Source organism: Ailuropoda melanoleuca, chromosome 12, assembly GCF_002007445.2.
Source record: "Ailuropoda melanoleuca isolate Jingjing chromosome 12, ASM200744v2, whole genome shotgun sequence".
Taxonomy (NCBI): Eukaryota; Metazoa; Chordata; class Mammalia; order Carnivora; family Ursidae; genus Ailuropoda; species Ailuropoda melanoleuca.
The window spans coordinates 20,068,851-20,089,724 of record NC_048229.1 but is presented as its reverse complement, the minus strand read 5'-3'; the positions used below and the strand labels follow the sequence as shown (position 1 = coordinate 20,089,724).

The window sequence follows — 20,874 nt, the reverse complement described above, 5'->3', positions numbered from 1 at the left end:
TTTTTTTTTTTTTTTTTAAAGATTTTATTTATTTATTTCGACAGAGATAGAGAAAGCCAGTGAGAGAGGGAACACAAGCAGGGGGAGTGGGAGAGGAAGAAGCAGGCTCATAGTGGAGGAGCCTGATGTGGGCTCGATCCCATAACGCCGGGATCACGCCCTGAGCCGAAGGCAGACGCTTAACCGCTGTGCCACCCAGGTGCCCCTGCTCCTTTTTCAATCTTTTTCTATGACTAAAATAAAAAAAAATTGTCTTACAAATCAAAGTATTATTTTTTTCCCAAAATATGGAGCAGCCACTGGGACTGATGAAATTAAAAAAAGCATCTTTAAGTCGTAAAACATTTGTATGGACACAGAGAAAGATGATTAAGGATTTGTCCCAAACCTAATACTGCTTATCTGGGAGAGGGGGGAGGGAGATAGTCAAATTTTTATTTATTCACTATAGTTCTTTGTAAAGCTAAAAAAATTATTTTAAGTGTTTCTGAATTCATAGGTTTTCTGTCATTGTGCCTGTATTTGTTTCATTAACAAAAACCAAAAAGACAATTATCATCAGATCATCAGTGTGGTTCTATGACATTTGGTGACCAGAATAAGGGGGCTTCGCTATAGATATTTCCGCTGAGGACAGCCTCTGTGTCAGGGATCCGTGATCAGCTTCTCAAAAGCATGATCCTGCCGCATCTATGTAATGCTGATATTGTGTTCAGAACTATTAGTATCCCCATTTTTGAGATGAGAAAATAGTCAGGGGGTTGAAGGAACTTGCCCAAGGTCACATAGTAAATCAGGGGCAGAGCTGAGGCAAGAACCAACCCAGAATTCTTTCCTCCAATGCCAGCCCCCATCTCAGGTTTGAGCACTGACCTGGGGGAGCATCAGGCACATACTGGGAAGAACCAGGTGTTCCAACAAAGCCACTGGCAGAGAGATCTGACCTTTGGTTTGAATGTAGAGGGGATGCTTCCCTTGGAAGGGGTGGTGGCAGGGAAAACGGTGGCTCCTACTCACTGTCAGCCAAGACCTTTGCTCTGGGACTGGGCTTTGAGTAATTTATTAACATCAGTACTGACCAAGATAAACAGCCAGGAGGAGAGCCCTTGGAGAGAGAATGGGGGGCTAGAATGCTCTCTACTCTGGGGGAAAGGCAGGGGGATCCAGGAGCTCTGGTGGGCTCCCATCTCTTCCCCTCACTCTCTAATCTTTCATGCCTACAGGCCTCAGTTTCCCTGTGTGTCAAACTAGCAAGCTGGAGCAGCGTCTCTCTAAAGATTTTTTCTCCAGGTAAAACCCAATGGGACCTGTCCAAGATCCCAGGTCAGGGTGTGAACTCCAAACCAGTGTCCATAGGCTCACGTTCTCAAGAATTCAAATTTCACTTTCTCGGTGAAATCACAAGAGTCTCCTAACCTTGAACTCCCCAACCCCTCTCACCCTGCCCTCTATTTTTCCATAGCTCCTTCTAACACATTATACCTTGTTTTTTGATTATGTGCCTTGTTTATTGTCTCCCCACTAGAAGCAGCCCCACAGGGACAGAGATCTTGTCTGTCGCATGTATCCCAGTGCCTGGAACATTGCTGGGCACCTGGCATGTGCTCAGCCTGCATGTGGGAAATAAATGAAGGAGTGGCGGGAAGCTAAGACAGAGCTGCTTAAAGACAGTAAAGGCTGGAAGGTAAGAAATAAGAGAAAGGGTGGCTCAGAATGTGGATGCAGGGCTCAGGACCCTTACGCTCCCCACCATCAGCAGCAGAATTAGTGCTTAAGAGCACAGATTCTGGATGAATCCAGGTTCTAATCTCAGCTCAGCTTCCTCTCTCTGAGCTTTATATGCCTTATCTGTAAAACGGGGGCATTAGGATGGGTCTTCTAGAGAAAGGGCCTGACATGGCAATGCAGCTAGTATGACTGTTTCTACCAAACTTCCTAACTGATCTCCCGGCTCCTACTCCTTCCCCACTTTTCCTAATCTGCCCATCCATCTTTGTAAAGCACCATTTTGGTGATGCTATCGCTCGCTCAAAAGTCTTCTATGGTTCCCCACTGTGTACAAAACAAAGGCTGGATGTCTCCACTTGGAATTCTAGCTCTCCTGTACTTTGCCAAGCTTTCCACAAAGCCAGGATTCACTACCCCAGTGGTTCTGAAACCCACAGCATTAATGTCACCTGAGACATTCTCAGGCCCCACCCTAGACCTATGGCAACAGAAACTCTGGGGATGGGGCTAGCAATCTGGGTTTTTAACAAGCCCACCAAGGGACTCCGATTCCTGCTCAAGTTTAAGAATCACTGCTCCAGGGGCGCCTGGGTGGCACAGTGGTTAAGCGTCTGCCTTCGGCTCAGGGCGTGATCCCAGCATTATGGGATCGAGCCCCACATCAGGCTCCTCCGCTGTGAGCCTGCTTCTTCCTCTCCCACTCCCCTGGTTGTGTTCCCTCTCTCGCTGGCTGTCTTTATCTCTGTCAAATAAATAAATCTTTAAAAAAAAAAAAAGAGGCCTTGAGAGGAAGAGCTACTACACATTATTTAATTCTAAGTGTATTTTNCTGGGTGGCTCAGTCGTTAAGCATCTGCCTTCGGCTCAGGGTGTGATCCCAGAGTCCTGGGATAGAGCCCCGCATTGGGCTCCTCCACTGGGAGCCTGCTTCTTCCTCTCCCACTCCCCCTGCTTGTGTTCCTTCCCTCTCTGGCTGGCTGTCTTTCTCTCTGTCAAATAAATAAATAAAATCTAAAAAAAAAAAAAAAAAAAAAAAACTGCCATAGACCACGCCCAATTNCTCTAGAGCAGTCCCAATTTCTCCCCCCCCCCTTTTTTTCATGTCATCTTAGGAATGCCAAAGATTCTGGTATCTCAAACTATATAAAGAATGCCTCTTAGGCCTAGAAAAACACAACACAGCTTTGTCCGATCTATGGGAAGGAGCTGCCCCAGATGGACCAGTTTGGCCCCTTCCACAAAAACACCTCTCACATTTCCCTATCAGGCTTTTCATCGTTTTCATCTCTCTTGTCTCCCCAGCCACATCCGAAGTCACTAGCTAATGTCCCCCCCATCCCCCCATGGTACACAGCACAGTGCTTTTGGCATGGGAGTTGCTCAACAAATATTTGTCTGGGATGAGAACTTTTCAGTTAGACGTCACATTTGCACTCTCGATAGGGATCAACAGTCTGATGCCCCCCCTCAACGTGAAATCGCTCCAGAATGTTCTCTAGATTTATATGTTAGGAAGCTCAGCTCTATGCACATTCTGAAATACTCTCCTGTTTTGAGCTGGATGACTGCAGAAAGGGACCATGTATCTATCTTTCTTTCTTTCTTTCTTTCTCTCCTTCCTTCCTTCCTTCCTTCCTTCCTTCCTTCCTTCCTTCCTTCCCTTTTCTTAAGATTTTATTTATTTATTTGACAGAGAGAGAGAGACACCCAGCGAGAGAGGGAACACAAGCAGGGGGAGTGGGAGAGGAAGAAGCAGGCTCCCAGCAGAGGAGCCCGATGCGGGGCTCCATGCCAGGGCTCTGGGATCACACCCTGAGCTGAAGGCAGACACTTAACGACTGAGCCACCCAGGCGCCCCGGGGACCATGTTTCTGCTTACTGTTCCAGAAGTGTATCTTGAGAAGACACACCAGGAGAGCTAACAGAACTGAAGTTCTGGAGTGCCTGGCTGGCTGTTGGTAGTGCATGTGACTCTTCAAGCCCCATGCTGGGCATAGAGCTTACTTAATAAGAATAAAATAAAAGAACTGAAGTTCTGTTAATGGGATTACTAGTGCAACAGTAACAATTGCTATTTATTGAACAATTACTATGTGCTAAGAACTAATCCTCACAATACGTTTTTCAGAAAAATGAGGCTCAGAGCTTTTCCATGCCTTATTCAAGGATGGTTAATTAATGGCCGAGAGGATGCTAATTCACATCCATCTGACTTCAAAGCCCACACACTCTCTCTCTACCCCAGCAGCCCCCAAACCTCAGAGGTCAGAAAAACTACTGCCTGCCCCTCTAGTGACTCCAGAGAAATAGGGGATGAGCTAAAGGTCAGCAGGAGGGGATGTTCCTAGGTATCCAAAGTGAGGCCAGGGCATAAGTAACTATGAAGCAGTTCTTGAGTGACTTGCTAAGTATGAATCCAAGTGCCTTCACAGCAATCCTGCAAAAATTTGAGCAGGGATTACCATCCCCACTTTACAGAAAAGGAAACTAAGGTTCACGGAGGTTCAGCACCTCATCCAAGCCAGTAAGTAAGAAGCATCAGGTGGCCTTTATGTCCCATGCTCCTTTTGTGGCCTCTGGATATTTGCCACACAAATGGCTCTACCACCTACTGATTCTGTTACGCTGGGGAAGTAAGGTCCCATCCCCAGCCTCAATTTTCTCATCTGGAAAACAGGGGGCTCATAGAAGATGATCTCCCCAAGGCCATTTCAGCCCTGATTATTATAAGGGGTTCCTGAAGAAACTGTCTGAACAAGGGCAACATCTGTTGCATGTTCACCAGAGGCTAGAAGCCTCACATATGTGATGTGGCCTTTTAACCTCAATAACTCTATGAGATACATACTATTTTATTACTCCTATTTTACAGATGAGAAATCTGATACTTTAAGAGGCCAAATGACTTGCCCAAGGTCACCCCACTAAGAAAGGCTGAGTTAGATTTGCCGGTGCCAGACAAACTCTAGGCTCTTTCCATGATAGAACGGTTCTGCCCAATTATTGGGCAGTCAGGGTGGGGGCGCAGGCCTGGCTCCTCTTTCCCAACAGCCCAAGAGCCACGCTGCACAGTGCTCACGGCAAGGACTAACAGAACTCTGCACCTTCACGCCTGGGCTGCTGGACAGGAGGGCCCCCTGCTTCCTTTCCACAGGTGGGGGGAGACAGGTGTCTTCACTTCTTTAGCAGTATGTTCTTGAGCATACTATCCTGAACCCTGTTCTAGGGGCTGGATTAACAGAAAAATGACATGACACGCTAGTTGGGGAGACAGGCAAGTGTGTCTAGAGGGTGATGAGGAGATGGGGAAAGTACAGGGCCCTGGAGACGGAGGAGGGAGGGGCTGCTCAGGCCTGGTCAGGGAGGCCAAACCCTGCCTCAGTCCAGAGCAGGGCCCAAACAAAAGCCCAGGCTGAGCGCATGGCCAAGCCAGCCTCCTTCTCCCAGGAGGCCACCAGTTGTGGTGTAAAGAGCAGTGGTTGTTAGGAGACTTGTGTGTCCAGACCCAATGCCACCCCGAGACACCGGAGGGAGTGACCTTGGGCAACTCCCATCCCTTCCCAGGCTTCCTTTGCAGAAAGGGACCATGTATGTTTCTTCCTTGTACTGTTCAGGATTGGGACGCAAAGGGTCCGTGCAGCCATGGCCTTGGGAATGCCCCGTTGCTCCCCGTATCTCTTCCTCCTAGAACTTCCCGAGGGAGGAGCCGCCTCTCCTAGAAGCCCCCAGGGGTTGCTATTTCACAATCACCCCAAAGGCCTAAAGAAGGAGCCACTCCTGCCCTCTGCCCCGTTCCCACTCTCCAGGGCCCAGGGCATGACCCTCCCATTCACCCCATCTTTCATTCTGTGCCCGGAGCCAGGTACCTACTAGGACAAAGACCCTGCGCTTATCTCACCCGTCTGTCACAATCTTTGACGAGAGCTCCTCCCCAGGCCTCGATCCTGCCCCCGCCTCTAACCCATAGCTTCCAAGCCGGAGTCTGCCCATCCCCCAGACCCAGACCCTGGCCCCCGCCCCTGCACCTCCCGTGCGCGCGCGCGCCGCTCCCCCACCCTCGGCCCGGCTCTTACCGCGCAACAGCCGCCACGTCCCCATTGCGGGGCCTGGGGCCCCCTAGTAGCCGCCGCGCGGCCGAAGAGATGCTGCACAGCCGCGGAGCCATGTTGGAGCGGCGCAGGTTGGAGAAAGGTCCCGCCCCCGAACCCGGCGGCAGGGCGGGGCTTCACTGAGCCCCGCCCCACCCGGCTCGCCCTCCTCCTTCAGCTAGCAGTCAGGTGGGCGTTGCCGCTGGGCATCCCCCAACTCCACAAAGGCTGGGCTGAAGACAGTTTCCTGTATTTAGAGCCTCTGCAGCTCCAGCACTGACTTGCACTGTGACCTTGACCAACGCCTTTGCCCACTCTGGGCCCCAGTGTCCACCTCTGTAAAATGGGAGCGTCGAACATTGATACTAGCAGTACTTAATTGGGCACTTAAGATTAGTGGCAGAGGGTCAGTCAGTAGGCCTCCCCTGAAATTGTGCGTTTTTCAGGGGAGGAGGGATCCACAGGCAGTATTTAGCACATTATCAAAGGAACAAACCCCTAACAATCTAAGACAGTTGGACAAGCCTCCCGGCCACAAGTACGTTTTCTCTCCATCTCCTTTTCTATCTTCATCCTGTTTTACCATCTCTACCTGGGCATCCTGGGCCCCATGCCCTCTCCTGGGCCTGCCTGGCTCTTTTGTCTTCCTTCCAAACTAATCCATTCTCAGTCCACAATTCCCCAGGTCACAGACCTCAGCAAAAGGAGAGAGTCTGCAGACACCACGAGGGGCCCTGGATCCCTGGGTGCATGCATGGATACTTGCAAGCACTCCCCCAAAGAATATCCACCCACTGACTGCTGACTGGTACCTCCCTCCTGGTATGCTTGGCAAGGGGGAATGGAAGGCATGCATTAATTTTGTTAATCCTTCAGCAAAGATTGAGTCAGCATGGCTATCACCTGTGTTAAGCTCTGAGACACTAAATGTAGACAGGACAACAAGCCTCCAGCCCTCTTGGGACTTGAGGTCTGGTAAGGGAGACAAAACCAAATCAACATTGACTTGGAGCCCCTTCAGGACAGATGCCTTAGGCTGCTCTCCCCTCACTTCTCCTGCCTGATACATTAAATATTTACTGAATAAGTGAAAAATATACACACAAGTATTTTGCCAATTACAGTGCAGACCATGAAGAAATATGGGGAGCTGTGAGGACTTACAATGGGTGGGAAAGAAAAAAAGGGAGATCCTATATACACTTGAGGGTCAGTAATGACTTCTGTAAGGAAGTGAGGCTTGTACTGTGATTTTCCCCCTGCATTTTCTAAAGGAACATGTATTATATGTGTGATTTATTTAAAAAGGAAACTATATCCTCATGATAAATGGAAAACCTGGATCAATTGTCACAAACAGGCAGAACTATTGAAATAAATGTAATGGACACAACACTGTGGCCACTGCCTTATAGCTAAGGCAGAAGGCTGTGAGCAGCCTGTGTTAACAAAGAAGAGCACAAGGGGCGTCTGGGTGGCTCAGTCAGTTAAGTGTCTGCCTTCAGCTCAGGTCATGATCCCAGGGTCCTGGGATTGAGTCCTACATTGGGCTCTCTGCTCAGCAGAGAGCCTGCTTCTCCTCCCTCTGCCTGCTGCTCCCCTGCTTGTGCTTTCTCTCTCCCTCTTTCTCTCTGTCAAATAAATAAAATCTTTTAAAAAAATGAAAAAAACAAAGAAGAGCATGGACACAGCTGGGACCAGTGGCTCCTTGGGCTTATCCAAAGGACCAAAAGGAAATAAGCTCCCCCTTCTGGAAGTTGGTGTGATCAGAGGCTCCCCAGTCCCAGCCACTCAGGAAAAGCCCACATGGGTAGATGGAGGTGAAACAAATGAGATGTCGCTGGTATCCTGTGGAAGAGCTTTCCTTCCCTTAGGCTCTGAGTGTGGTAGACCTGGAGAGGCAGAAACGACGGGCTCCATCGGGCCTCCCAGGAAGCCTGACTTTGGATCTAAGCTTGAAAGGATAAGTAGAGAGAGTTTGCCAGGAGAAGGGAGCAGGGCAAGGGGAACCTTAGGCAGAGAAAGCAATGTGTGCGTAGTATGTGAAAAGGAAGAGACATGTTAGAAATGTTTAGCACAATCAAATATAATCAAAGGGTGGAGGTTATGTGGAGGCAGCTTCTCACTCAGTACAAAGAAATCCTCTCCAACAATGGCGTGAGCAGCCTTGGTGACCTGTGACTGAATTATGCCAACAGAGGCTACAGAACAATACATTGGCCACGTGGTAGAGGACATTTGGTAATGAACCCACGGGAAGCCAGAACGCATGGACAGAAAGGGGTTAGCCCTCCTGGTCTGGGGTGAGAGTTTTCACCAAATTCCAGATGTTTCTGGCCACCTCTGCTGGGGAGGAGGAGGGCGGGCTGACTTGTAGCCTCCTCACACTGGTCTGACATTTCTAAGAGGGTTTCCCCATTTCCACCCACTTAAGTGGGGCAAGAGGATAAAACTAGGCAGTTTTAGGAGCATGGTCCCACTCCTGTCCAGGACAGATAGGAGATGGGTCTACTTCCCCACACATCATATGAACCACAGTGTGGCAGCTTATTGGAAATGCAGCTTTGAGACCCCAAACCCAACCCTAGCTAGGGTGACCAACTCATTTTAGTTTACCCTAGACTTTCCCAGTTTTAACACTGGAAGACCTCCATTCAGGAAACCCCTCTATCCCGGGGAAACCAGGAGATTTGGTCATCCTAATCATGGCTCTATCCCTCTCCTCACAACACATACCCACTTCATTCCAGAGTCTTTTCCTTGCTTAACTAACTCCATTTACCTTGCTTGAAGGAGTGGGGCACAGGGGCTCTCTTTGTGGCATTCAGTGACATGCAATGCTGGTTAACTGAGCAGCTGATACGAGTGGTTCCCTGACCCATGGACTGTGCATTCTGGGCAGCAAACCAGGTAGATGTTGGACAGCAATTCTATAAATAAGGAATTAGACCATTTCCAATTACCGTGGAATAAATTATTCCCAAAATCTAGCAGCTTGAAACAATGAACAATTATTTCACATGGTTCCAAATAGGTCAGAAATTCAGGAGTGAGTAGTTAGCTGGACTGGTTCTGGCTCAGGGTCTTCCACAATGCTGTGGTCAAGATGTCAGCTTGGTAGAGTACCTGGCTGGCTGCATTGAAAGAGCATGGACTCTTGATCTTGGGTTTGTGAGTTTGAGCCCCACAGTGGGTGTAGAGATTATTGAAATAAATAATAAATTAATAAATTAATATATATGTCAACTTGGTCTGTGGTCATCTGAAGGCTTGACTGGGGCTGTGGGACCTGCTTCCAAGGTAGGTTGCTCACACACCTGGCAAGTGAGTGCTGGTTCTTAGCCAGGGGCCTCAGTTCCTTGCCCCATGGACTTCTCCAGGCACTGCTTGGGTGTCTTTGCCTCATAGCAGCAGGCTTCCTCCAGACCAAGTGATCCAAGAGAGAGGAAAGTGGAAACTTTAAGGACTCTCGTGACCTTGAAAATCACACTTTGTCATTTCTGCATGTCCCATTGGTTACACATGTCAGCTCTGCTCAGCGCGAAAGGGGGCTTTACAAGGGCATAAATACCAAGATGCGAGAGTCATGGGGGCCGCCTGGGAGGATGGCTACCATGGTTAGGTTTTGTACTAGGACCCAACTTAATTATTGGGACTGGACTTAGCATTCTAAACCATCTTCTGTGAGCAGACCTCCCCAGCATCATTGTCTGCTGTCCTAGGATCTCTCCCTCCCCTTCCTCTCTGAGCTCCCTTCCTGCCCACCACTGAGTCTGTGACATCTCTTTCTCCCAGATCTGTCCATCCCTCCCCTCTCTGCAGAGAGCTGACCCATCTCTTCTCCTCCCTCCTTTCCCAACGCTGCCCTCACGGTATTCACCTTCATAACTCATGACCAAGGCCTGCTGCCCAATCTGTGAGATGAAATGAGAGGAGCCAGCGACAAAGACAGATGGGCAGAGCCGGGCGGAGAGGAACAGGCAGGTTCATAAGTGTAAAATATGAACAAACCTGCCATCATCTATTCTCTGGGACAAATACATCATCACCAAATGGGCTGCAGAAGAGCAAAGAGACAAATTACCCAGCTGTGGCAGTGTCACCTGTTCCTTATCGATGGGCTTTTATGCTCAGGCCCAACTGCTCTCTGAGAATTGCATCCCCTAGCTCCTACAGGACCCCAAACAGGAGGGACAGGGACAAGAAAGCTTTTATGTTTTGGCTAGGGCACGAGCCACACTGCCAAGTTCTGCCTTTCTGTAGTATGCATCATATGCAGATACGAATTATGTGACTCTGACACAGCGCCACAGAAATGTTAACAAAATGCCACTCCGTGTGCAGATTGGAAATCACAAACGTCAGAAAAAGAAAACATTTTTACTCCTTAACCCATTGAACAAACTCCAAAGCCACTGGGGATAGAATGAATGAAAAACTGTTCATGCTACTGCCACAAGGCGGCGCCACTTTAGTGGGGAAAACAAACGACCACCTTCTGCGTCATTGATGAGCAAATCACACTGCTAACGTGCTTTGGACTCTAGCAACCGCTTTACGTGCCCATTAAGCGTTTATTTTTCCATTAGCTGTCATTACAAACCACTTTGAAAAGCTATAACAACATCATTCAAGCATTTACAAAGTGCTGAAAAACACACCCCAAATCAATACCTTTGGAGTAGATATTGGATATGATAAACACTATGAAGAAGACTGAATCACCTCCTTGACAGGTGGTACTGTTAATTTGGAAGAGTCCCCACGGGTAGAGAGAGTACTGCAAAGATACAAAGCAGCATCAAAAGCAAAACTATGGTAAGACGTTTGTAGATTTATGAGCTGTGCGAGCACATTCCATCACCTACTTTACATTCATTCCTCGGGGAAAATGGGTCTTGGAATACGAAGCTTTGAATCATGTGAAGTTTACAGATGGCATCCTTCCTGAAAAATGTGACTTTTCTGGACCTCCCGGGCTATACTGGCATAAATGCAGCTCCTCGAGCCTGCTCTTGGAAGAGGAGTCATGGGTTGAATTGTGTCCTGTGAAATTACAGAAAATATATGTTCCGTCTCTCAGTTCCTGGCACAAAGCTCCTAGAACCCTTGTTATTTCCTAAGTGATAAGAGTGCTACTAGCACCTTTCGTTCAGATATTCGGTCTTTGACCCTGGTTCCTGACTCAGAGCTCTTAAATCCCTTGGAATTTCCCGGGTGATTAACATATTTTGTTCTAATGAGGCAATGCCTTGGGGGATCCTGGATGGGGGTGGGTCATCAGAAAGATGAAGCCATCATTAGAAGCTTGGAACTTTGAGCCCCAACCCCCTTCCTCCTGGAAGGGGAGAGGACTGGAGGTTGAGTTAACCAATCATGCCTACTTACAAGATGAAGCTGCCATAAAAATTCCAAAAGTAGGGGGTTCGGAGAGACTCCAGGTTGGTGAACATATCCATATGTTTGGAAAGTGGTGTATCCCCAACTCTATGGAGACAGAAATTCTTGTTCCCTGGATCCTTCCTGACTTTGCCCTATATTCCTCCTCATTTCGCTGTTCATCTGTATCCTTTATTATATAATAAAACAGCCCAGGTGTTCCTCTGAATTCTCCAAGCCATTCTAGCAAATTACCAAGTCCAAGGAGGAAGTCACAGGAACTCCAATTTGTAGCCAGGAAGTCAGAATTACAGATGACAGCCAGGACTTACGATTGGTGTCTGAAGGAGGAGTAGTCTCACGGGACTGTGTCCTTAACCTGTAGGGTCTGCACTAACTCTAGTTAGTGTCAGAATTGAATTGAATTGTAGGACATCCAGCTGGTGTCCCAGAGAATTGTTTGGAGTGAAAAAGCCCCAGATTTGGTGTCAGAAGCATAGAGAGCGTGACAGTAAAGGAGAAACATAGGAGTGTTTGCCCATTCATGTCCCCTAAATAAGAGATCAGTATCCCAATCGCAGTCCCTCAGAATGTGACCTTACTTGGAAATAAGGTCTTTACAGAGGTAATCATGTTAAAATGAGGCCATTAGGGTGGGTCCTTATCCAATATGACCAGTGTCTGCGTGGGAGAGGGGAATCTGGGCACGGGGCAGGCATGCACAGAGGAAAGATGTTGTGCAGACACAAGGAGATGCCGTGTGCAGGCTAGTGATGTCCCCACCAGCCAGTGGACATCTGGGGACACTGGCAGCTGGAAGAGGCAAAGAAGGAGCCTCCCCTCCAGGTTTCAGAGGGAACGTGGCCCTACTGACTTCTGGTTCTTGGACTTCTAGCCTCCAGAGCTGTGAGACAATATAGTCCTGTTGTTCCAAGCCTCCTGGTTTGGGTTTCTTTGTGACAGCAGCTCTAGGAAGCTAATAATACATACTGTTAGCTTCAGGTTCAAAAGTATCTCCCACAGTAAGGAACACAGAAACAGCCTCAAATGCCAATCAGGCAAGATTAAACATTTTAGGCCAAAAAAGAGCCATTTTTTAGTACCTGCTGGAGGCAAAGGCATGCTTGCTACTGGCAGCATGCTATCATTGGAAGACCATGGTCCCAGAGCTAGAAACTTGGGTTGAGGATCCAGCCTCTATCTCTGTTAGGCTGTGTGGTCTTTGGCCAGTAAGTTAGTTTTGGGCACTTCAGTTGTCTTGACTGTGTCATGGGCATAATAACCTACTTAACCATGAGAATTCAGTGAGAATGCATGGGTACCAAAATGACCACTCAGTACGAGTGCAATAAATGTGTGCTTCGAGGTTTTGCTACTTGCAATCCCATTTTCTATTCTCCCATTTTAAGTGATGATAAAATGGAGGTGGAGAGATGATAAACACCTTTGCAAGGTCACACAGCACCTTAGACATAGAGGGTGCTCCATAAATATCAATTCTTATCTTTAAAAGGGCTTTTAAACACATCATATCATTTATTATTAATGCCCATTTTTACAGACAAGGTAACTGAAGCTCAGAGAACCTAAGTTGCCCAAGGTCGCAGGAAAGTGGAAATTCCAACTCAGGTCTGCCTGCCTCTCTAACACCTAGGGACATCCTAGGAAAATCCAAAGATCTTCAATTCCAGGCTCAAAGGGAACAGGATGAACACTAGTGATTTCCTAAGCTCTAGGTTCCTTTCCTGCTGTTATTTCAGATAGGAGTTTTTCCCTGCAGGCTGCCTGCCTCAGGCTCAGGGCTGCAGGATGGCACCTTGGAACGCTGGTTCCTGGCCATGGCCTCAGAAGTCTTAGGTCCCAGATCACCCGGGCCAGGTGATCTTGATGAATCAAATCACCTCCCTGAGCCTCAGGCTGCAGACAGGCCAGAACCTCTTAGTTTGTTCAGCTCTTTTTTTTAAAAAAATGTTTTATTTATTTATTTGAGAGAGAGACGGCATGGGCAAGTACGCAGGCATGAGCTGGGAGAGGGGAGAGGAGGAGGGAGAGGAAGAGGGAGAGAATCTCAAGCAGACTCCCCACTGAACGAGGCTCAAACTCACAACCCTGACATCACAACCTGAGCTGAAACCAAGAGTCAGACGCTTAACCGACTGAGCCACCCAGGCACCCCAGTTTGTTTGGTCTTCCATTTCCACCCCGCTCCAAAAATAATGTGGTGCAGCTTACAAAAATATATCTGGAACATCAGTCCAATAATGAAAAACTTGAGACAAACCTGAATTGAGAGACATTTGACAGATACTTGGCCAAAACTCTTTAAAGGGGTCAAGGTCATGAAAAACAAGGAAAGGCTAAGAAACTGTTCCAGGCTACAGGAGAGTAAGAGAAATAACCCAGTGTTACCTGGAGTCCTGGTACGATCTTGGAACAGAAAAGGGCAGCAGTGGGAAAATGGTGAAATTTGAATATGGTCTGTAGTTAATAGTGGTACATCAGTGTTAATTTCTTGATTCTGATCATTGTACTATGATTAAGCAACATGTTAACATTAGGGAAAGCTGAGTGAGGGATATAGAGAAACTACTATTTTTGCAAACTTTAATATTAGTTTTCAAAACGTCAAGGGAAGTTTGGCTGGCTCAGTTGGTAGAACATGAGGCCCTTGATCTCAAGTTTGTAAGTTTGACCCCCAGGCTGGGTATAGAGATAACTTAAAAATAAAATCTTAGAAAAAAATTTTTAAAAAATAAAAGCTTAGGGGCGCCTGGGTGGCACAGCGGTTAAGCATCTGCCTTCGGCTCAGGGCGTGATCCCGGCATTACGGGATCGAGCCCCCACATCAGGCTCCTCCTATGAGCCTGCTTCTTCCTCTCCCACTCCCCCTGCTTGTGTTCCCTCTCTCGCTGGCTGTCTCTATCTCTGTCCAATAAATAAATAAAATCTTTAAAAAATAAAAAATAAAAAAATAAAAGCTTAAAAATTTGATCTATGTTGGGGTGCCTGGCAGTAGTCTTGGTCACACGACTCTTGATCTCAGGGTTGGGAGTTCAAGCCCTACGTTGGCCATGGAGCCTACTTTAGAAAATTAGATACATTTAAACAATACTTTGTTTATATATATATGGAAATAACTAAAAAAAACCTTTAGGTAAGGGACCCATAATTGAGCAAAAAAATAGTGCAACAAATAAACAGTGAGTGAGTAGGGAAAAAGTGACTGTAAAGTAAGGAATAAGGGCAGCAAAAATTAGTTGAAGCCACAGATAAGGCAAGACCGGGTACAATTGCCAGAAGCTGACTGCAAATTTGGCTCTGAGCTTCCTAACAGCAAACTCCAAGAAGGAAGCGTGATTGGTTACATGATTTACAATGTGTAATAGAGAGAAAAACAAAATTATACCCATACATAGGATCCTATGCAGCCCCTAAAAGATTTTATTATAGAATATTTAATGATATGGGAAAATATTCCTAACATATTGATGAATAACCGTTAGCAAATCACACAACAATATGGCCTGTATGAAAGCAGTGAGCCAGTGGACTATACAAGTTAAAATTTGTTTCTTTCTCCATCTGCCTCCTCTCAGCACCAGGCCAGGACCCTGGAGGTTATTGTGCTAACCACACACAGGGCGATGTGGAGACTTGGCTATGTTTTATTATTATTATTTTTTTATTATGGGGGGGCAGAGGGAAAGGGGGAGAGAGAGAATCTTTTTAAAATTATCTTTTCTTTCTCTTAAGATTTTATTTATTTATTTGACAGAGAGAGTGAGAGAGCACAGGCAGGGGGAGCAGGAGAAGCAGGCTCCCTGCTGAGCAGGGAGCCCAACTTGGGGCTCAATCCCAGGACCCTGAGATCATGACCTGAGTGAAGGCAGACGCTTAACCAACTGAGCCACCCAGGTGCCCAAGGGAGGGAGAGAATCTTCAGCAGGCTTCATGCCCAGTGTGAAGCTTGACCTGGGGCTCCATCCCACAACCTTGAGATCAGGGCCCGAGCCAAAATCAAGAGTCAGGTGCTTAACCAACTAAGCCACCCAGGTGCCCCTGAAATTATTTGTTTTAATCAAGATATTGCAAACAAAATGAATGGGGGAAATTGTTCCATTTGTGCAGTAGCAAAGGAGCAACTACCACTTACATGTTAGTTTAGCCAAATATTTTGAGAGCAGTGAGAGGGAGTTTGGGGAAACTAGCCTTGAAAGGATTTAGCGGTTTGTACCGGCACATTTTATATCATTAACTGTAACTTAAATCAGCTGGGTGTTGCTATGGTTTCTGATCATTGAAAAGGCCTATTGTTCCTGGTTGGGGCCTTAGCTCTAGTTCTAGCTTCCTTGGTTGTGTTGCCATCAAGGACACTCGGGAGTGGGGCGCCTGGGTGGCTCAGCCATGAAGTGTCTGCTTTCAGCTCAGGTCATGATCCCAGGGTTCTGGGATCGAGCCCTGCATCGGGCTCCCCGCTTGGCGGGAAGCCTGCTTCTCCCTTTCACACTCCCCTTGCTTGTGTTCCCTCTCTCGCTGTCTCTATCAAAATAAATTTAAAAAAAAAAAGGAAATTCAGTGGAGGGCATGGGCAGGGAGGGGTCTGATTACTTCAAAATAAAACATTTCATTAAAAAAAATTGTTTTTTTGTTTCTCTCTGCCGGTATCAATTTTCTACTGCTGTGTTTACCCATTACCACACATTTAGTGGTAATTACATTTATTATCTGACAGTGTTCATGGGTCTGGAATCCAGGCATGGCTTAGTATGATCTTCTGTGCAGGGTTTCACAAGTATGCACTCAAACTGTCAGCCATTCCATGGTTCTACCCCGGAGCTCAGGATCCTCCTTCCTAGCTTACTCCGGTTGTTGGCAGAACTCAGCTCCTTGTGGTTGTGGGATTGAAGTCCCTGTTTTCTTGCTAGCTGTCAGATTGGAACACTCTCCACTCCCAGAGGCCACCCAGAGTTCCTTGCTATGAGGCCCTATACGCAGCTCACAGCATGGATGGTTGCTTTCTTCCAGGTCAGGAGGAGCTCATTCTCTGACTTTCTTTGTCTTTGAACCCTAAATCTCTTTTAAGAGTCCACCTGAAGGGCGCCTGAGTGGCTTAGTCCGTTAAGTGTTCAACTCTTAATTTTGGCTCAGGTCATGATCTCAGGGTCATGGAATCGAGCCCCGAGTCATGGAATCGAGCGCCGAGTTGTGGAATCGAGCCCAGAGTCGAGCCCTGCATTGGGCTCTGTATTCAGTGCACAGTCTTCTTGTTCTCACACTCTGTCCCCACCCCTGCTCTGCTTTCTCTCTCTCTTGAATAAATGAATAAAATCTTAAGAAAAAAAAAAGACTTCACCTGGCACTACATTGTACACCTGAAACTAATATAACATTCTATGTTAACTATACTGGAATTAAAAAAAAAGAGTTCACCTGATTAGTTCAGTATCCCCCTGGGATAATCTCCCTTTTGATGAACACAACTGAGTAAGGCATTTTATCTGCAGAAATCCCCTTTGCTGTATAAAGCAACATAATCACAGGAATAATACCTCATCATATCTATTGGTCTTGCCCAAGGCCAATGGGTAGGATTGTACAAGCCTGTAGATCAATGGGGGACATTTTATTTTTTACTTTTTAAAAAATTTTTTAAAATTTTAAAAGATTTTATATATTTATCTGAGTGAGTGAGAGAGAGAAAGCACACACAGGGGGAGGGGCAGGGGGAGAGGGAGAAGCAGACTGCCCACTGAGCAGGGAGCCTGATGCAGGGCTCAACCCCAGGATCCCAGGATCATGACCTGAGCTGAAGGCAGACGCTTAACTGACTGAGCCACCCAGGCACCCCAATGGGGGACGTTTTAGAATTATGCCTACCACACTGCTTATCTGCCATTTCTATTTCTTTTTTGTAATGCATATGGATTACTTATGAGATAAGGAAAACGAACATTATTAAAAAAATAAAAAGCAAACCAGTCTCCCATGAGAAACATTAAGTGCTGGAGTTTAAGAGAGATTTCTCTTGTGAGTCTTCATAGGAAGGATGCTGTGTGTACCTTTGTCAGCTAAATCTCTACTAAAGACAGAGTTCCACAGGGCCGTTTCTTATAACACCCTTTGAGCGGGACACTGGCATCATGCCAATGTACAATGAAAGTAATTCCAGAAACAGCCAAGTCCAGTTTTTGGCAGACAGGTTACAATCTAGCATTCAGGGTCAAGTTGATTCAATCTTAGTGATGAGTTGATTTAACCTGGGGCTTAAGATATGCATTGGAGGAGTCTTTCCATGAACCTTCTAAAACCACATGCAAAATTTTGTGCATGTGTATGTGTGTGTGTATTCCTTTGTGGAGAATGTCCACTGGTTTCATCAGATTCTTGATAGAGTGTTTTTGACTTAAAACACACACACACAAAAACAGTTAAAGAATCATTGCCCCAGGGGTGTCTGGGCGGCACAGTTGGTTAAGCACCAACTCTCGGTTTCAGCTCTGGTCGTGATCTTAGGGTCATGATATTAAGCCCTGCGTTGGGCTCTGCGCTGAGCAGAGTCTGCTTGAGATTCTCTCTCCCTCTTCCTCTGCCACTCCAGTTTGTGCTCTCTTTCTCTCTCAAACAAATACATAAATCTTAAAAAAAAAAAAAAGAATAATTGCTCTAAAGAAGGATTTCTTTAGCTTGGGCATGGTTGATACTTTGGACTGCAAAATTCTTTGTTGTGGGAGGTTGTCTTGTGCATTGTGAGATGTTTAACAGCATCCTCAGCCTTTACCATGGAGTACAGGAACATCCCCTACTTGTGATAACCAAAAAAAAATCTTTAGACGTTGCCAAATGTCTCCTGCAGGGAATGGACCTCACTTTGAGAGCTACTGATCTTCTGGAAGAATGGAGGAACAAAATGTAACTAAGGTGAAATCTGGATAAAAACCGTCCTGGATGCAAACTGCATCTATACCAGTTACAATCTTGGGTAAAGTACCTCCTTTCAGCCTTAGCTAGTTTCCTTATGTGTAAACTGAGGATACAGTACCTACCAAGTAAGGTTTTGATAAAGGTCAAAAGAAATATAGCATGCAAAGCCCTTTGCAGAGTACCTTATATGGTAAGCACTTAATACATGGTAGCCATTAATACTGTTTCCATGGATGAGACCATTAAGTATTTCCTCATGTCCTTTATTTCTTCATTCAACAGGTATTTACTGTCTGTGTGTCCAGATCTTCCTTTTTTTAAAAAATATTTTATTTTTTTATGTAATCTCTAACCCCAGTGTGAGGCTTGAACTCATAACCCCGGGATCAAGTCAATGCTCCACCCACTGAGCCAGCCTTAGTTTTTTTTTTTTAAAACATGTTTTATTTATTTATTTATTTATTTATTTGACAGAGATAGACAGCCAGCAAGAGAGGGAACACCAGCAGGGGGAGTGGGAAAGGAAGAAGCAGGCTCCCAGCGGAGGAGCCCGATGTGGGACTCCATCCCGGAACGCCGGGATCACGCCCTGAGCCGAAGGCAGACGCCTAACGACTGCGCTACCTAGGCGCCCCCTAAACATGTTTTTTTAATACATGTTTAAAAACATGTATTTTTAAGTACACTCTACCTTCCAATGTGGTGTTCAAACTCACAACCCCAAGATCAAGAGTTACGTGCTCAGGGCACCTGGGTGGCTTCGTCAGGCATCTGCCTTTTAGCTCAGGTCACCATCCTGGAGTCCCAGGATCGGCCTTGCATCAGGCTCCCTGCTCAGTGGGGAGTTGGCTTCTCCCTTTGCCCCTCACCTCACTTGTGCTCCCTCTCTGCCAAATAAATAAATAAATAAAATCTTAAAAAAAAAAAAGAGTTTCATGCTCTAGACTGAGCCAGTCAGGAACCCCCAGAACTTTTTTAATGAGCTCTGCTTGAATTATTCCTTGTCAAGCCCTTATCTGGTAGGAATGATCATTTGCGTTTATTTTTTGTGAATGGCACTTTTAATGCCAAAGTAATATTCTATTACATCTATTTTTATTCCTGGTCCTGGCCTCCCTTCTGAGATCCAGACCCATGTATCCACCTGGATGTCTCCCCAGGAATGTTTAAATTTGGCATTTTTGGCCAATTAGCCCAGTGCCTAGCACCTAGTAAGCCTTCCATAAAAAGGAGCTATTACTGGACATCAGTGTCATTTTTACCCCTGCTGTCTGATCTACATCCTCTCTACTCCTCAGTAGGATCCCAGAATCACTTCTTCTTTGTCAGCAGTCCTGGCCCTGGGTTAAAGCCCTGATTTGTTGTCCCTGTGGGGGGCCCTTGGGAGAATTCACCCTGGTTCTCCCACCTACGGGGAAGAACTGAAGCAATTAAAATGAAGACACTCTCACTCCAAGCCCACACTACTCTGAACAATCATTTTAGTGGGGAGAATTTGCTAGCAGTAGACAGAATATAAAGTTCCCTCACAGAAGCTTTGCTGGGTGGGCCAGCATATGCTTGTGATTCACGGCACCACGGGGGCCTGTGGAGAAGAGCTAGGGGTATGCTATGGTATAGTTACCAGCAACTGTGTCTGCTGAATGGTAGTTTGTGGTTTTGGGGGCTACAACAGGGAGCAACTTGGCAGCCACAATTAGAGAAGCAGGGCAGCGAAATGGTAATGCCAGCAAGCTCTGGGAGGGATAAATCTGGGTTTTGAGTCCCATCTTTGCTTCTCACTATCTAGATAATAGCAGGTGGCTCTGTTGTGCTGCGCTTCTCACTTTTCCCATCCGTAGGGGAGGTGATGCTAATGATCGTTAACATTTAAGGACTGCTTACTTTTCAGTCAAAACAGAGGAAATTGTCTCTACTCAACCATTGAGAGTTATTTAGAAGTAGGATTTATTTTTTAAATACAGAAAGCTATATACTCCCCCACCTCGCAACACATCCACTAAAACCTGATGACATTTAAAAAACATAAAACACATATATGGTTTGAAAATGGAAATCAGAGTACAAAATGAGAAATGCTTTCATTTTTTTGACTGTTTTGTACCCGCAAAAACAGCAATTTCATAGGATTCAAACTAGTATGTGCCAGCCACCGTTCTAAAGACTTTATATGTATTAACTTCCTTAAATTCCTCAACAACCCCACGAGGTAGGTACAATTATTATCCTTCCTTGGTAATGATGTAATTTCTCCCTAAGAGAAGCAGAAGGATCTCGGGGAGAGCGCCGGCAACCTAAGCAGCCTCCACGTGATTTAAAAGTTTGAGAAACACGGAGGTCAGTATATGCAGTTAAGTGCCAAGGAGGATTATCCGCCTGGTGTCCAAAACACAATCTCCTGGGGCGCCACGCTCGGCGCGTATTTGGTCCGAAGGGCACTCCCTCACTGGCCCACCCGCAACTGCCGAACAGCCTCTACGTGGTTCCCCGGGGAAGGCGCGCCGGCTTCCGACGCCTCAACCAGTCTTGCTAGAGTAGGCGTACTCCCTGCGAACAAAAGCGTTCGGAGTGACTGCCGCTATGGCCACTCAACGCCGAGCCCAGTCCCGCGCCTCCAATCACAGCTGAACTTCCAATTGGTGGGGTCTTTCTGAAGTAGAGCCGACGGGAGGGAAAAGTCCCGCCTCCCTAGCGGTTCTCAGCCAATCGCAGAGCCCGGGCGGCAGCCTCCGGGTTCGGTTGCGCCGTGTCTAATGAT

At 46.6% G+C, this 20,874-nt stretch overlaps 1 protein-coding gene and 1 long non-coding RNA gene across 2 annotated transcripts in view; one reads left to right on the top strand and one right to left on the bottom strand.

Moving 5' to 3' along the window:
* The window catches only part of NIPSNAP1 (nipsnap homolog 1), a 17,085-nt gene extending 11,151 nt beyond the window's left edge, over window positions 1-5,934 (bottom strand). The window contains exon 1 of the mRNA XM_002915584.4: window positions 5,802-5,934. Within this exon, the coding sequence (XP_002915630.1) occupies window positions 5,802-5,893 (92 nt within the window). The 5' untranslated portion in view covers window positions 5,894-5,934. The remainder of the gene's footprint in view (window positions 1-5,801) is intronic.
* On the top strand, window positions 1,113-3,462 carry LOC109489049. Its single transcript, XR_002141975.2, has 3 exons — window positions 1,113-1,290; window positions 1,526-1,684; window positions 3,422-3,462. It is a non-coding gene; the product is annotated as an uncharacterized LOC109489049 (long non-coding RNA).
* Window positions 5,935-20,874: the final 14,940 nt, after the last annotated feature.